The sequence below is a fragment of the Ochlerotatus camptorhynchus genome, unplaced genomic scaffold (genome assembly GCF_037179485.1).
Source record: "Ochlerotatus camptorhynchus isolate MF236.1 unplaced genomic scaffold, CSIRO-AGI_Acam_v1.1 ptg000242l, whole genome shotgun sequence".
Classification (NCBI taxonomy): Eukaryota; Metazoa; Arthropoda; class Insecta; order Diptera; family Culicidae; genus Ochlerotatus; species Ochlerotatus camptorhynchus.
This window is the reverse complement of record NW_027040732.1, coordinates 743,569-760,549: the sequence shown is the minus strand read 5'-3', so window position 1 is coordinate 760,549 and position 16,981 is coordinate 743,569. Positions and strand designations below refer to the sequence as shown.

General features: G+C 38.8%; 1 protein-coding gene across 5 annotated transcripts in view; it reads left to right on the top strand.

Moving 5' to 3' along the window:
* The window catches only part of Ssdp (Sequence-specific single-stranded DNA-binding protein), a 226,706-nt gene that overhangs the window by 154,379 nt on the left and 55,346 nt on the right, over positions 1-16,981 (top strand). For all 5 annotated transcript variants that reach the window (XM_065225969.1, XM_065225967.1, XM_065225970.1 and 2 more), the window contains 2 exons: positions 16,414-16,497; positions 16,574-16,622. In XM_065225969.1, coding sequence (XP_065082041.1) covers positions 16,414-16,497; positions 16,574-16,622 — 133 coding nt within the window. The remainder of the gene's footprint in view (positions 1-16,413; positions 16,498-16,573; positions 16,623-16,981) is intronic.

Below are 16,981 nucleotides of genomic sequence, written 5' to 3'. Positions count from 1 at the left end.
ATAAATAGAGAAAAGTTCAATGTGCACTATTAGGGGGATTGACTTTTTTTCACTTATATTGATGGCAACTAATCTAAAATCAGATTTCTATCAAACTTTCAGTTAATCTTCTTGAAAAATCAGGGATTTAGATTTTTGGCCACCTTTTAGGGTCAAATACTCCTCTGTGCGACAGGGCGATCCATTCATGAATAAGCAAGAAAAAACCAGCAGCAGGATCAAGCTCGCGCGTGACTTTTTTTATTCGCAATAATTGATGAATATTGTAAAATATTTTTTGGAATTTCAATTCGAAATATTTTGCGAAAATGATCGATTATTGAAAACAGATGTAATAATTATTCGGCAATATCATCTATGCGTTATCGCAACAACTCCTTTATGAAAGCGCTTGAAAATAAATAGTAAAAATATTTCTAAATTGAGAGTATTTCATGTTGGCAACGCGTGTATTTGTAATAAAATAAAAACAATTCAAGTGTGTGTATACGTAAGCTAATTTAAGGATACTCTGTGAAAGTTTTAGCCTATTTGATTGAGGTTTTCTGATATATCTGCATATTTTCAAAGATAAATTGAACTATTTTAGAAATCATTCACCTTTGCCATTGATCAATAAATTATTTTTTAAACCCAATTTGATCTTCAAATTTAAAAAGTTGTTTTAAAAGTATTTGAGTCTTTGTTTGTAAAAAAATTAACCTTTTAGATGAAGGTATTCTGATGTATCCGGATATTTTTAAAGATAATTTAATAAATAATAATGAGAGAGAGAAGGATTAGTAATTTCCATTTAATTCCACTACCTTATTTGCTTATCCTTGACAGATACGCGTATTTCGTCTACAATGTGCAGACTTCTTCAGTGTCTTGTACTAATACTCGACTATTAGTATTAGTACAAGACACTGAAGAAGTCTGCACATGGTAGACGAAATACGAGTATCTGTCAAGGATAAGCAAATAAGGTAGTGGAATTAAATAGAAATTACTAATCCTTCTCTCTCTCATTATACAGGTATTCCACTAAGACGTGCACATTCATCAGGATTGATAAATAATTTATGAAATCACCCACCTTTGCCATTGCTAAATAAAATATTGTTTTAATCAAAATGATCCTGAGTGGCACCGGTTGTGTAGTGGTAAGCATGATCACCTCTCACCCCAGTAGGCCTGGGTTCAATCTCAGTTGACGCCGCCGGGATGTTCTGAGGCATAACATCTCTGATCACGCCTTCCGTCTGAAGGGAAGTAAAGCCGTTGGTCCCCGGTTCATGAGTTGATGGGTCGATAGGTACACACTTATCCAGTCGGTAATTTTTACCGAGTTTTTGAATTGCGGAACTGTTCGGTAAAATTTAAAAAATCTGCGAAAAATTCTAAGATGTGAAATTGAGTTACGAAAATTTACAGACAGACGTTTAATGATGAAAAATAAAATTTATCGACTTTATCGAATCTTTACGAATAACGGTCATTTGAATTTTAACCGAGTTTTTCAGTAATTCAAAAACCCAGTAAAAAAATACTGACTCCTGTAAAAAAAATCTAAGTGTGCGTGTGTGTAGGTGTGGGAGCTGCCTCCCTGGCGTCGGAAGCATTGGTGCTCAGCACGGAAAACAAGATCGACGGAAAACAAATGAAGGAAAAACTATTCTCGATTTTCACAAGTTGTTTCACAAGTATTTCATGATATTCTGTGAAAATTTCAGGTGAAGGTATTCTGATATATCTTGGTATTTTTATAGATAATTGATAATTCCCTGAACTTCAGCAGAACTTGTCTGAACTTCGGTAGGACTTCGCTGAACTTCAGCAGGAGTTCCTTGAACTTTGACAGGCCTTCCCTGAACTACGGCAGGACTTCCCTGAACTTCGGCATGAGTTCCCTGAACTTCATCAGGACTTCCCTGATTTCCAAGAATCGAAATGAAAGGACTTCCCTGAACTTCAGCAACCCTGCCCTGAACTTCGGCAGATCTTCCCTGAACATCGGTAGAACTTTTCTGAACTTCGGCAGAACTTTTCTGAGCTTCGGCAGGACTTCCCTGAACTTAGGCAGGACTTCCCTGAACTTCGGTAGAACTTTTCTGAACTTCGGCAGGAGTTCTCTGAACTTCGGCAGGAGATTTCTTTTATATGACTTTCTCAATCTAGGGTAATCCAAACAGTCAGTTTTGCATTTCCCAATTTGGATTACCCCAGACTGAGGAAGTCATATAACAGAAATCTCCATACGTACCATTCGAAAAATCTAATAAATCACTTCGGCAGGATTTCCCTGAACTTTGGCAGGACTTTCCCGAAGTTCGGCAAGCCTTCCCTGAACATTGGTAGGACTTCCCTATAGTTCGGAAAAACTTCCCTGAACTTCGGCAAGGCTTCCCTGAACTTCGAAAATACTTTCGGCAGGGCTTCCCTGAACTTCATCAGGACTTCGCTGAAGTTCAGCAGGCCTTCCCTGAACTACGACAAGACTTCTCTGAGCATTAGTAGGACTACTCTGAACTTGAAATCTTGGCATTAAAGTTGTCATTTCAGTAGTAGAATTACTATGTATAGTTAATAAGTTAATAATATTGTGTTACGAATATGTTCAAAATTTCAATACTTCCCATTTTTCTAATTTGCAATGCTTGTTGGCATTGGTGCATTTCGAATTTGGGTGTGGTTTGAACGGGTGTGGATTCAGTATCAACGGAAAAGCATTAACTTTCACCTTAATAGTTGATAAGTAGTTGAATGCCCATGACGAAATCCAAACTGCTCATCTGCAAAAATCGAGTTCGTATTGATGTGAAGCATCACTCTATTTAAAATTATCTTTTCAAAAAGTTTACTTCTCGAAGAAAGCAAACTTTTTGAACGGTAGCTAGAAGCTTCAGCTAGATTTTCATCCGGCTTCAAAATTGGAACAACTTTTGCATTTTTCCATTTATTAGGGAAGTATGCCACATGAAAACGTCTGTAAAATAGTTTTACCAAGAAAGACAAAGAGTTTTTTTATGAAAATATAGAAAATATTCAGATAATCCCGAGCAGCCTGATTCTAATTAGGACTAGTAAGACCCAAACTGAAATTATGGGAGCTCTCAAATTGCTTAGCAAGTTTCTGAGCTTTTCCTCAATTTGTGATCAAAATTTAGCCACCTTTAAGCGCTGGAATAGGCTTTTGAGGTTTTTTAATTTTTTTTGTGAGTTTCTAAAAGGGTTTGAACTTGGATCTAATTTCGAAACATTATTTTCAAAAGTTTTGTTCGTCAGGGCAGAGAATCGCTTTTTAATTTGTTTTTGCAAATCCCGCCAGCTAACTTTCATGGCAGGATCGCGTGTTCTTTGATATTGTCTCCTACGGACATTTTTAAGACCGATCAAGAGCTGAAGATCGTCGTGTATTATAATTGAATCGAATTTAACCTCGCATTTTGGTACTGAGGCGGCTCTTGCTTCAACTTTAGAAGTAGTCAGAGATTTAAGAGCATAATTAATTAGGTTTTGCAAAGGAATGTTTGGATCAAAGCTATATTCCATAAATGTTCGATTTTGCTCCCAATCAGCTCTATGATAATTAAAAGCAGAGTTGATGATACTAGAAATTATTTCTTGGGATATTTCAAAATTTACTGGAAGGTGATAAGAACCGAAGTTTTTTTTTATTTATTTACATTAATTTAATTTAATTTAAAAATTGAATTATTTTTTTTTTTAATTAAAGTAAGAATTGGGTAACTAATTGGCTATAAATTTGACTTGAATCAGTTAAAACCCAATCAATTGTAAGGGTACATCGTCGATGAGTGAAAGCGCGGAGAGCTCTAGCTCGCACTCGTTTCAGGTTGAGGAGAGTAGCGTTAGACCATGGCGGTTTTCTTGGAGGTAGGCACTTCGGTACTGAAGCACAAACACAGTCGCGAAAAGGCAATTATAGCGAGCGACTCCTGTATCGATATCAAGGTCATTCAACACGTTCCAGTCGATCCGGGACAAGGATGTTCCTTGGAACGCCTCAGCAAACGGAAATAGGTCTTCCGAAAATTGAGACGATCGTCAAAACAAATTTGAGATCCCTTTGCGATAGATATATCAGGCAGTCCAGAAGTGCACTTTCGCTTACAAAAACCAAGTCGAGAAAACGAGAGTTGGGGACAAGGTTTATCTGGCTCAGTCCATGAAAAGCCGTGCCGTCTTCAAGCAAGTGGCTGGCAGGAGTAGTTGAAGATGCAATCGGATCTCATGACCCTGGTCTGAGGGTGACCAGATAAGCCAAGGCTGATTAAAATCACCATGCAGAAGAAACACATCCGTTGTATCAGCCAAGGACGATGCAAATTCTGCAGCATCCAGATGAAGCTGCATTGTCCTGCAGTCATGTCGACGTTCAGCGCGAATATACACTGCTCCAATAAGGATGTTCCGCGAAGTGAGCCTGACCTTAACCCAAACCACTTCAATCGTAGTAAACCGTTTGTCGGCGATCACGCAGGAGGCGAATGCGTTGGAAACAACGATGAGGACACCACTATCGTGGGTACGAATGCTATTGGATGAATTACGGTCTGCTCTGTAGACAGTTAAAGAGTCGCCAAACAGTTGTACTGAATTGATCCTCCCATCGAGCCAAGTTTCCGTGAATACATAAACGGTGTTCTGATAGTAGACCGCTGGAGGGTTTGGTGTGAGCCGTGTCAATGGTAACTTGTCCAGGATCCGAGCGGGAGAACGGTGAATTATCAGGCAACGAAAGATCACTTGGCGTAGAAAGGCTGGAAGTGGTGGCCATAACCGAAAGCAAAGATGAACTGAAACCAAGCGGTGGATCAACAGTTGAATTCACATGGACGAGTTCATACTTGCCGTAAACGAGTGGTTGGAAGACCCCTTCACCAGACCCGCACACAGGGCCGGGACGGCTGCAGGTCGCTGGTGGGAACGGCTCGACTGTGGTGGGGCGCTCGGGGGGTTTCATGATGCCAACGGCAGTGCTTCCCAGTAAACAAACAGAAGTTGATTCATCATGATGGTGTACGCCGTCACTCTTCGGCAGGACTAGATCGGAGGATCTGGACGCTTCCGGTGAATTTTCTGTGGTGCGTCTCGGTTTCTGGCATGATGGGGCAGGTATACTGTTAATGTCATTTTTAGACCACCATTGTCGAGAAGCAGACACATACGATGTCACTCAGGAATCCAAGAATTTTGCAAGCAAAGAAGTTGTTGCTTGCTGATTGTACTTGCCTACGGTTGAAGTTTGGAAGACCCCCTCGCCTAACTCAAACGCAGGTCTGGGACGACTGTTGAACGCTGGCAGCATAGGCTCGACTGGTAGGATGGTAGGATCAGGGGCTTCCATAAGGCTGGTGGCAAGTGTGCGTCCAAGTGTCGAGTTGAATAAAGCAGGTTGTACTTTTATCGAAAATGATCGGTTGTAAGCATAATACTTGCAGGAAGTGGATTGTTCGAAATATCGTCGTACTTGTCTGAGATTAGGGTTTTGGAAGAACGAATGCATCTTCAAAACGGCCTCCTTGTGGCTGATCGATGCGTGTTTAAAATTTTTCATTACGTTGCCCTTGCTGATACATACGAATGCAGGGCTGGTAGCGATCAGTGCTGTCAAAAATAGTGATTTTAGTGACTATGTTGAAGAAATAAGTGACTAAATAGTGACTTATCGTTGTAACAATAGTGACTAAAAAGAGATCTAAGAGAAGAAAAGTAGTAGTTATGATGGCACACCAAATAAATATTTGATGTTTTAGACTTATTCAATTAGAATCTCAATAACACTTATGCAGGATATAAACCTTTAAAGCGATAGATTCAATAGAAAGTTTATGGCTAAAGCCACAGTATAAGGAGGTCTACTAACTGCAACAATCTGGAAAACCGGGAATCATCAGACAATTTATTTTTTCCTCAAAGTACCTGTAAGTCTGGAAGAAAAGAATGGATTTTAAAATACAAAGATATAATTTTTCTCGTTATTTTCATTCACGCTTTGAATTTTATAGATTCACAGTGTGACTGCTTTCTAACACCCCGATGGGTCTGGGTTCAATCCCAGCCGAGGTCGGTGGGATTTTTCTGAGGCATAAAAATATCTGGTCACGTCTTCCTTCGGAAGGGAAGTAAAGCCGTTGGTCCCGGCCCATGTGTGTTGCATGGGTGCGATATCATCCTACGCAGGTGTGGAAGCTGCCTTCCTGCACATTCGATTGCATTCAATTGATGGCAATCGATGTCCGTCGGTGATTGGCAGTAGATTGTGGAACAGAGACCGACGTTAAATAAAGGAAAGAAAGAATCTTCAGTAACAAATAAATTTAAATAAAACAGAACTTGAAATGTTTTTTTTTTTGAACCTGCATATTTCCCAGAAATTTAAAATTTTAACTTTAATTTTAACTTAAAAAGTATAATACTCCAAGAAATGTTCAAGAATCTGGAGTCAAATTCCATGCACACTGGACTTTCTGTAGAGGTTCATCCCCCAGAAGGCATAAGGACAAAGAGAGTCTCGTCAATTATACAATCTCTTATTATGATTGTGGGAATTTCGCTGGAAAATGGCACTCACACAAAAAAAAAGCCCTTTCCCTCTTATTTTGATGTAAACGAATGGTTAAATGTTAATACAAAACAGTGATGCCGGTTTATATAATATTGTGTGTCATACTTGTCATCGTGTGCCATGACGTGTCAATCAGTGTGCCACGATGTGCTTCGGCACAATGTGCAGAGTTGATCACCCCTTGGTTTCAAACTGCATTTTGTTAATTTCTCATTAATTCTGGGCTGAAATTCATAGATTTCTTTTGCCAGTGGCGTCATTATGTGATACTCGTAAGCAGATGATATCCTGCAGAACTTTGACAATGTATACAGAGCAGTTATGGTTGCTTTCTTCATCGTTAGGACCAATACATTGTCAATGACTTAGGTGCTATTGTAGGTGCACCTCCGTTCTTAAATGTTGACACAACAAACATTCCTATAGGCATGAATTTGGGTCCATCTGGGAACTGAGAAATATGTGCCAAGAGCGCGATGGTTTTATCACGGGTGGGCAGGAGCTCACGGTTTCCCCGTGTTGGTGAGTTCTTTGCCGTTAAGGTTCACAGAAAGTTCACTATTTTGCCATTTCTGTATTCAAAACAAAATTTGAGCTGTTCCATACGACCAGAAGGTTATGCTGGTCACAAATGCCTTGCCAAACTGATTTCCTACGCAATTAATCAACCTTGAATGTGAATTTCGCTTATAAACACGAGGAGCATTTCTTATGGCAAAACTTGCCATAACCACCTGTCACCTTTGATGAAGCTCCTAGTGCCAAGAGGTTCTCTTTGATTGGATTGTTTATGACCTCAATTTTGGCTGCATCAAGAACATCGCCTCCAATAGCTGAGGATGGATGGAATCCAAATCGAACCAGGACCCAACAAAGTCACTTTCAATCGAAAATCGTCAAGCGACGACGAAGCTGTCAACCATCACTTTCAATTCTGTCTTCTCTTTGAGCAGAACCATCGGCAGAATCGATCAGTTTTCATGCTGTTTGTTTTGGCATGGCTCGTGTTCGTTTTGTCTTTCATTGACAAATGAACTTTCTTGCGCATTGAAGCGAAGCTGTTCGTACCAAAGCGCAGTATTTCTGACTTTTATTTGACTGTTCACTCGATTCATTTTAATCGGGATGACGTCTAGAGGCCAAAAATCGCTAACCCACGCAAATTTGAAATTCAAGATGGCGGCTTCCGGTTAAGGAAAAGTGGGAAATAAAGGGTGATACGGTCAAAATTTGGTCAAGGGAAAACGCGTGTAAATCGGTGAAATCGTTTATTTAAAAAATCAAATTAAATTTCTTTTTCAAGTTCAATTAGTATAAAATTTAGGAAAAATATTCAGTTAGGCTTCCGCTTTTCCAAATCCGAATTGCCGGGCCTTACGCTTGACCCCTGCCATCAGATTTTGTACAGCCACCTTGTCCACCTTCTTCGCCGCAGAAAGCCAGTTTGCCTTGAACTGCTGCTCGCCCTTAGCAGTTTTTTTGGTCTTCTTTAGGTTCCGCTTGACAATAGCCCAGTATTTCTCAATTGGGCGGAGCTCTGGCGTGTTGGGAGGGTTCTTGTCCTTGGGAACCACCTGCACGTTGTTGGCGGCGTACCACTCCATGGCCTTTTTACCGTAATGGCAAGATGCCAAATCCGGCCAAAACAGTACGGAACAACCGTGTTTCTTCAGGAAAGGCAGCAGACGTTTATTCAAACACTCTTTCACGTAAATTTCTTGGTTGACAGTCCCGGAAGCTATGAAAATGCTGCTTTTCAAGCCACAGGTACAGATGGCTTGCCAAACCAGATATTTCTTTGCGAACTTTGACAGTTTCATGTGCTAGAAAATATCTGCTACCTTTCCCCTTCCTTTTGCCGTATAAAACTCCTGTCCCGGAAGCTGCTTGTAGTCGGCTTTGACGTAGGTTTCGTCGTCCATTACCACGCAGTCAAACTTCGTCAGCATCGTCGTGTACAGCCTCCGGGATCGCGCTTTGGCCGTCGTATTTTGTTTATCATCGCGATTTGGAGTCACTACCTTCTTGTAAGTCGATAGTCCGGCTCGTTTTTTGGCTCGATGCACGGTTGTAGACGATACACCCAGCTTATTTGCGGCATCTCGGAGAGAGAGGTTAGGGTTTCGCTTGAAACTACCGGCAACTCTCTTTGTCGTCTCAGCGGCTTCCGGTTTTCGTTTTCCCCCCGATTCAGACTTCCTGGCTGTCGACAAACGTTCCCCAAACACTTTAATTTCATTTGTAACGGTTGATTTGGCAACTTTTAGCGATTTTGCCAACTTTGCGTGCGAGTAGCTCGGATTTTCGCGATGCGCGAGCAAAATTTTGATACGCTGCTCTTCTTGCTTGGACGGCATTTTGACAACTGAAGAGTGAATTCCAAAATCAAAATAGGAGAAACATTCTACACACACACACCTTCAAAATGAGTGGTGTTCAGGTTTTTTAAATGCAAAATTGAAAGAAATACGTCAAGTTGATATTGACCAAATTTTGACCGTATCACCCTTTACTATCAAATACCCTTCAATATCGGGATGCTGTCTAGAGGCAGATACTGTCAAATACCCATCAATATGGGTATTTTTGGAATCGGGATGACGTCTAGAGGCTGAAAATCGATGACGAACGCCATTTTGAAATCCAATATGGTGGCTGCTGATTTAGGAAAAATGGGAAATACTGTCAAATACCCATGAATAGAAGTATTTCTGGAATCGGTATGACGTCTATAGGATAAAAATCGATATGGGATGCCATTTTGAAATCCAAGATGGCGGCTTCAGATTTTGTAAAAAGTGGGAAATACTGTCAACTACCCATTAGACTGATGCAAAATTTGAAATTTTCGCTCCACAGTGCTTAAACGGTTCCAAATTGGGTCCTGCTTAGCCTCCCAAAATTTGAACTACTTTAGTAAGAAACTGACTTCGCACAAACCATTTCAAGTTTATATGGGAAAACTAATGTTTTTGTTCATATGTATCTAACAATTCACCACATCACTATGCTTTTAAAAATAATAGCTCACACTCATTCCAAGGGAGTTCTGAGAAAAAATATCTTTCGGAAAAACTTCAAATGCAATCTGCTTCCAACTGAGGAATTTTAGATTTCTTGTCAAGCCTGATAGTTTGAGTAGAATTTCAAGAAACTCTTAATTAAATTTAAATTAAATTTTAATGAAACCTCTTAGGAATTTCTGAGGAGCACAACTCCTGTGAACTCCAGAGGAAAATTCCAAGAGCATTCTGGGGATAATTTCATAAAGTTTGTGGGAAAAAACAAATCCGGGCATAAGTCCTTGGAATCTTTTTGAAAGTACTAAAAGGAGGATCACAATTAAATCTGAGAATAACTGCAGGACATCTTCAAAAGAATTCGGAAAATGAATTCAGGAGAGTTTGCCAAACAAATTATGAGAAGACATTTAAAGAATTGCTGAAGAAATGCCAATGAATTCTTAGGAGACTTTCAATGTGAGCAGAATTCCAAGTGCAGGAGTGAAATTCAAAAGGAAATCTGAAATGAATTCAAAAAATATTCGGAGAAACTTTCCGAATGGTTTCTAATTGTGAGGAATTTCAAGGTAATTTGAAGGAAAACTAAAAGAAAATTGACGATAGCTTCATCAAAATTTTGAGGAATATTTCAATGGCAATCTCCGTTGAATATGGAATGGACTATTCTGAGGTTTTTAGAACTACTTGAAAGTTCCCAAATGTTTCCTGCAGTTAATGAAACTGCCTTGAAGTTCTTTTGCAGTTTGAGAAACTAGCCTGATGAACTCATCAAATTCTTAAACTTTCCTGAACTTTTTAGGACTTCCTAAAGTTCCCTATTTTTTTCTAATGATCGTGGATCTCTTCTAAAGATTTAAAAATTCGCTGAAGTTCTCCTAACTTTTTCAAAAATTTTGTGACTTCTCTAATGTCAACGGAACTGCTCTGCGGTTCTCTGTTGTTTTCTGTTCTCATGAATGTTTAAACTTCAGTGAACTGCAGAATTTATGCGAAGACCTCAATTAACTTTTTTCCGTCTCCAAAGTTATCTCGAACTGCTTTAAATTTCCCCCTAATTTTCTGAAACTAATGGAACTGACCTCTCCCTACTTACTAAACTTCTTTCAAATGCTCCTGGCTTATGTTCATAAAGTTCGAGGATCTCCCTTAAGCTCCATAGATTTCTAGGAAGTCCTCGAAATGTTTCTGAAGGCCACTGCCCTTCTGTGAAGTTTTCGAAGTTTTTCAAAATTTCTGGAACTTTTGTGCTCCCGCAATTTTCATGGAATTCGAACGAAATAATTAATATAGTTCCATGGTTTTCACTGAAGTTCTCAGGATTTTTCTGAAGCTCATGAAACTTCCATCAAATTATCGACACTAATTTCCAACTTGTTCAATAGTCAAGTGTGTTATTAAAACTGTTTAAACGATTACTTAATTTATTTAAAGTTCTCTAGACTGCCCTGATATGATCAGTATATTTTAAGAACCCGCAATTTTACTGAAATTTATTAATTTGCCTTGAAGTTTCGACCATTTTCCTTAAGTATTATAACCATTATAAACACTCACTAATTACTATGCTTACCTGAAGTTCTCTAAATTTGTTTAATAATCCAGCAAATTTTCTGATGTATATTCATAATTCCCTGACACTGCTGACGCTTTCGGATCAATCATAGAATTCTTGGAATACCCAATAATTCCACGGAATTCCTTATGAGTCGCTGCAAATTAGCTTAACTTAATGGGATTATTCTGAACCTATCTGATCGTCCTCGAAGTACTCAAAACTTCGCTGAATATCATGTAACTATCTAGATCTATTTAAAGAACTTTTGATTTTTTTTTAAATTAATGGAACTTCGTTGATATTCTCCAATCAACTTAGATAAATTTTCGCATTTTTTAATGTTCTTGAAATCTGATGATATAACACCCTTAAAATACTCGCACGTTTTCCGGATGTTCATATAATTTTTATCACGTCACAGAAATTCTCTCGGAGCTATCCGGAACTTCCGGTTTCTACAATTTCCTTGAAATTATTTGAACTGCCCTTTGATTCTCTGATCTGTTATGATGTTCTCGAACCTTCCCTAAAGCTCTCAATTCTATTGATGATGATTTCCCTGAAATTCTCTGGACTTGTGTGAAGTTCCTGGAATATTTCTGAAATTTTCATAAATTCTCTGATGGTATTTGTACTTTCCTGAAATTCTCGAAACATCTTAAGGGTTCTTATTTTTTGTTTCTAAATTTACGATTATAGATCTTTAAACAATTTAAGTTACGAGAACTGCTCTTCTGAAATTCCCCAAAGATCTCTAGATCTAGATTCTGAGGTGCTTAGAACTTCTTTAAAACTTGCACAATACCCCTCAAGTTTTCTATATTTCTCAAGCTCGCTTGACACTTTGTGAAGTTCTCTGAAATTCTAGGAACTTCAAAAAAGTTCCTGAAAATTTTCGGATGCTAAAAGAACCGCTTTGAGGTTCTTAAAGCTTCCAGTAAGTTGCACACATTTTTAGCATATTAACTTCGCTTATGTTCCCGCTGTTTGTTTCAGTTGTACTGAAATGCTCAGAATTTCTTTTCATTCCTCAGAACTTCTCAAAAGTTCCTACAATTGCTGTGAAGTTAATGGGACTGTAATGATGATCTCTAATCTTCCATACAGTTAACTACGTTCTATGTTCAGGGAAGTCGAGAAATTTTACAATCTGAAATCCTAGACCAACCGGGATTCGAACCCAGCCACCTCCAGCATGGTTTGCTTTACAGTCGCAGGCTCTACCGACCGAGCTTATGGAGGCCCCCTGATCTATGAATGTAATCAAACTAAAATGCGAGATGGTAGCCTAATTAACAAGTTTTGAGGACAATTTGGTGAACCTAGAACGTCTTAAACATATCAAATTCAAACGTAAATAATGTGCATGATATGTTTAACCCTGTTTGGAGATGTTTTAATACAAAGGGCTTTGAATCAGTGAACCTGGATGAGAATTTGATCTAAACTCAAGGACAATTTGGAGAACCGTGAGTATCTTATATACCTCAAAATCAACTATAAACGAACAGCAGAAACTGTATAAACGTGTTTCGGAAAGTTTTGTTGGTGAGATCATCGTGCAGATTTTAGTTGATCCAGTAGATCAAATAATCTGACCTCTAGAACAATTTGAAGAACCTAGAACTTCTAATAAACCTTAAATTGATGTTGTTTGGAGATGTTTAGTTACTAAGGACCTTGTATCAGTTATGGTTGATCAGGTAAATCAATTGATCTGAGCTCAAGACAATTTGGAGAACCTTGATTATAAATCAAAATAAATCAAAAACGATCCGCAGAAACTTTATGAACATGTCTTTGTAGGTTTTGTCGCTGAGGACATCGTGTAATTTATGGTTGAGCCAGTAGATCAAATAATCTGAACTCCAAAGCAACTTGGAGAACCTATAACATCTCTTACACCATCAATTACAACGAAAATGGTGTGCATTATAGTCATGGACCTGGGTGCATAAACTTGCAATAATTATAAAAAATTGCCAAAAAAAATTTCATTCTGTTAAAAAATGTCAAAATTAAGCGGAAAATATGAACCTCACTGTTTAAAACTTCTTTTGAATTTTCAACATTCTTATATGGTGGACGTCACTTATCCGTAGAAACAGTGAAAACATATTACTCTTTCTCTGAAAATGTATGGTTACGTCACTTCGGTTCTTTAAGAAGAATGATCGGTTCTTTAAGAAGAATGCAGAGTGGCTTGAAAGCATATTCGAGGTAAAAATACCTGGGCGTGCTTAATTTTAGAAAGCAGCATAAATTAACGAAGAAACGTTTAATACGATACCGTCGAGCATTAAAAAAACTCACAGCTCGGAAAAAAATGTACCTGTTGAGCGAAGTGCTAAATTTTCAAAAAACAACGGATTCCACACCAATTTAAATTGAACTTGAATGAAAATTAGTAAAAGCGTGGAAATGCGTTAATGTAAAGCAAGACATACTACTGATGAAATCTGTTTTTGTTCGTGTTACTAAATAATCAATAGCATCAACCGCGATTAGAAGAAGATTTGTCTTTGATATTTGTATGAATATTTTATAAAAATCCTAAACAAAAACTACCGACTCTAAATTTTACGAAAAAAATGCTTGAATATAATTCATCATCAGTTATTTTATCAGGTCGAAGACCAACCCTCAGGATCCAGGCTTTCGAAAAATACGCGGGTCCATTCAAGGAAACCCAAAGATCCCTCGTCACAATCATCTCCTTTTCACCTCCTTTTGCCACTCCGGATTTGGATACCAGTTCCAACAGTCAGCGAAGACCGTCAACCCTAAAGCCTCGAGGTCGAAAGCGCAAGGAGTTTAGCCAGTTGACAAGATTTTCGAAATACAGACGCAGTATCGGACTTTTCAAAGAACAAGGTCTTGATAACTTGCAGTATTCAGCCAAAATTGCGGCCATAAAGGCTGCAAATCCAGCAACTGCTCAAATCTTACAGCACTTGTTGAGCGGCGGTGAGGTTTGGGCAAAAGAGACCATCGAATCCGTTAACTCTATTCGTGGAACATCTCTGTGTTCGGAGGAGTCATCTTTGGCGATAAAATCAGAACTTGGGTTAAGTAAAACCAAGTATGGAGAGCTGGCTCGATTCACTAAGAAGCATCTAGGTATGGCAGTTTAACTAACGTATATATAAAAAAAAACTTGATAGAACAATTTTATGTTTAAAATAGGTCAAGTTTCTAAATCTTTGATCAATATTAGAGATGTGCATTGTTATTAGTCCCTTCATATTGTCCCATTTAGGTATTGCAATTTTGCAGCCGTGGAACAAAGTAGCTGAATTTAAAAACGCCATAATTCCACCGTTCTCAACTCCAAACCGAGAAAAAGGATACTTATCATCAAGCGTTTCAATCCGTGGTATGGTTATATGCTATTTGACACGGATTCTACAACTGGATGATGTAGCAGACAGGATTTCAAAGTTAAACCAGAAAGTGTTGACTTGTAAATTGCATGCCACGGCTGGTCCGGACTCTGCTACAGGTTTTACGCACTACAACCAGATTGGCTTTTTAAAAGAGGATGATTCTCTTCTCTCCGAGCATTTTATGAGCCTGTTGTTAGTATCCGAAAGAGGAGAGGATATTTGGCGGAACCCGAGTCCCCAGTCAGATTCGTTCTGCTGAATACGCTCTAAAGAGACCAACTCGCTTACAAAGTCCATGTTTGAGCAGTTTTTTTTTGCAAAGGTTGACCCCCTGATCAACATTGCCGAAGAAATCATCCGTCTAAATTGTCAGGATCTTGAGATACAGCAGCACAAATATATTCACTTTCAATAATCACTAGCGCCATCTAGCGGAGGAATTATGAATTGTTTTTTCCATCATCGAACAGTCCTTGACCTCCTGATCAACTTTGCGGAAGAAATCACCCGTCTAAATAGTCAGGATCTTGAGATACAACAGCGCAGACATATTCACTTCGAATGCTCACTAGCGCTGCCTAGCGGAAGAATTTCGAATTATTCTGTCCATCATCCAACAGTCCTTGACCTCCTGATCAACTTTGCAGAAGAAATCATCCGTCTATATCATCGGTATCTTGACATACAGCATTCAAATCATGCAAAATCGGAGATTTTAGGGCAAAACTGTGAAGAACCCCAACTTACCCTATCGTGCCCAAGATGAAACCCACTCCAATCGATTTCTGAGACTTTTTTTTCTATTAGAATGACTATTTTTTAGTCTCTTGTTCCAGCGAGCACCGAAGTTATTGAATTTTAACACATTGTTTCGATTTTGTCCCCAGTGTGCAGTGTTGGCAAAATCATCAATCAAATGATATTATTCCGCTCTCATATGCTCTAAATAGCACTCGTGATATTGAAACAAAATATCATACTTTTGATATTGCGAGACTGTTCACAATGTGCAAAAATCAAGGGGAGAGTTTACCCTACACAACAATGTTGCTGTTGTAAACGTTCTTAGAAAGAGAAGTATATTTTGATATATCTTTTTACTCTTCACCGATGGCAGACACGAAGCAACTGCTACCAGCAGCGATGGTAGTTTCAGGTTGCGGTCGGATGTAAAGCAAAAATCATGAAACTTTACCACGGTTTGGTTAGAGTTGTAGCTGTTGAGATTTGTTACGGTGTGTAACATCGTCCTCAGATGCTTGCTTGTTTGATTTTTAATATTTTCCCAACACTGCTGCAACCTACCATAACAAATGCTGACAATCATTAAATGACTGAACATAAAGTTCAACGCATCCGATAATTGATTTTCATTCACTTGTTTCACGTAGTGAAGGTTTTTGAATATCACGACTATGCCTTATGTAATTAGTGATGAGAAGTGCACTCAAGTTCATAATTCTAGATTACTTGAGCAGTACAAAGCCAATAAAGTTCAATATTTTTCAAGCATTTCTCAATTCATTGATCCAAATTTGTGCCATCCATTGTACCCTTTTATAATTACATCAAAGAATGATTGAATTTCATTATTCCGTAGCGGCAATCTATTTTAATAATTGAGTATGCATCTGCAGGCTAGCATTGTAATGCATTGTTGTAACATTTCACAGCTTTCAATTGCAATTCCATTTGGCTAATTAAACCACTTTCAGCCACCTTCCACCGAACCGTTTTCGCCATCAGTTTAATTTATCATCACATCAATCACATATTTACTCATACACTCACACTAACACACTAATTGCTATGCCAATTTGCCTTCGACCAGAATTGATTCTAACAATCTTCCTCCCACCCATTCTTTTCTTGCAGCCATTCATGGGAGGTCCCCGATATCCAACGGGTCCCCGGCCCGGAGTCCGAATGCCGCAAGGAATTGGAAACGATTTCAATGGTGTAAGTGAAAGGCCTTCCCCTTGTCCTACGGTTCACAACTTGATTGATTGACTGAAATGTATTGCTCTTGTTTTAGCCCCCTGGACAACCAATGATGCCAAATAGTATGGATCCCACGCGGCAAGGTGAGTGTTCATGAGAGGTCCGGTAACTCCTGACCCCCCTATCTCCACCCCCGTTCACAACTAGTTCGACGATTGAATGATACGAAATCATAATATGCCTTTTGTAGCGAGTACTACTAGATCGTTTTTCTGGTTTTTGCGTTTTTACTCTTTGATTTTTCAACATTGAGATCCACTTTTGTAATTTGCTAAAACACTGACCCCACCCGCTGCCCCACCACTGCTCCATTTTGTGGGATAAAATAACCTCGCGGCGTAGTTTAGATTAATCGTCCACTTCTTTTCTGCAGTTTCAAACCCCGAGTGCTTTCTTTCCAATGAGAGGTTATGTTTTGACCGTTTCAGTTCTCCTGCCTTAA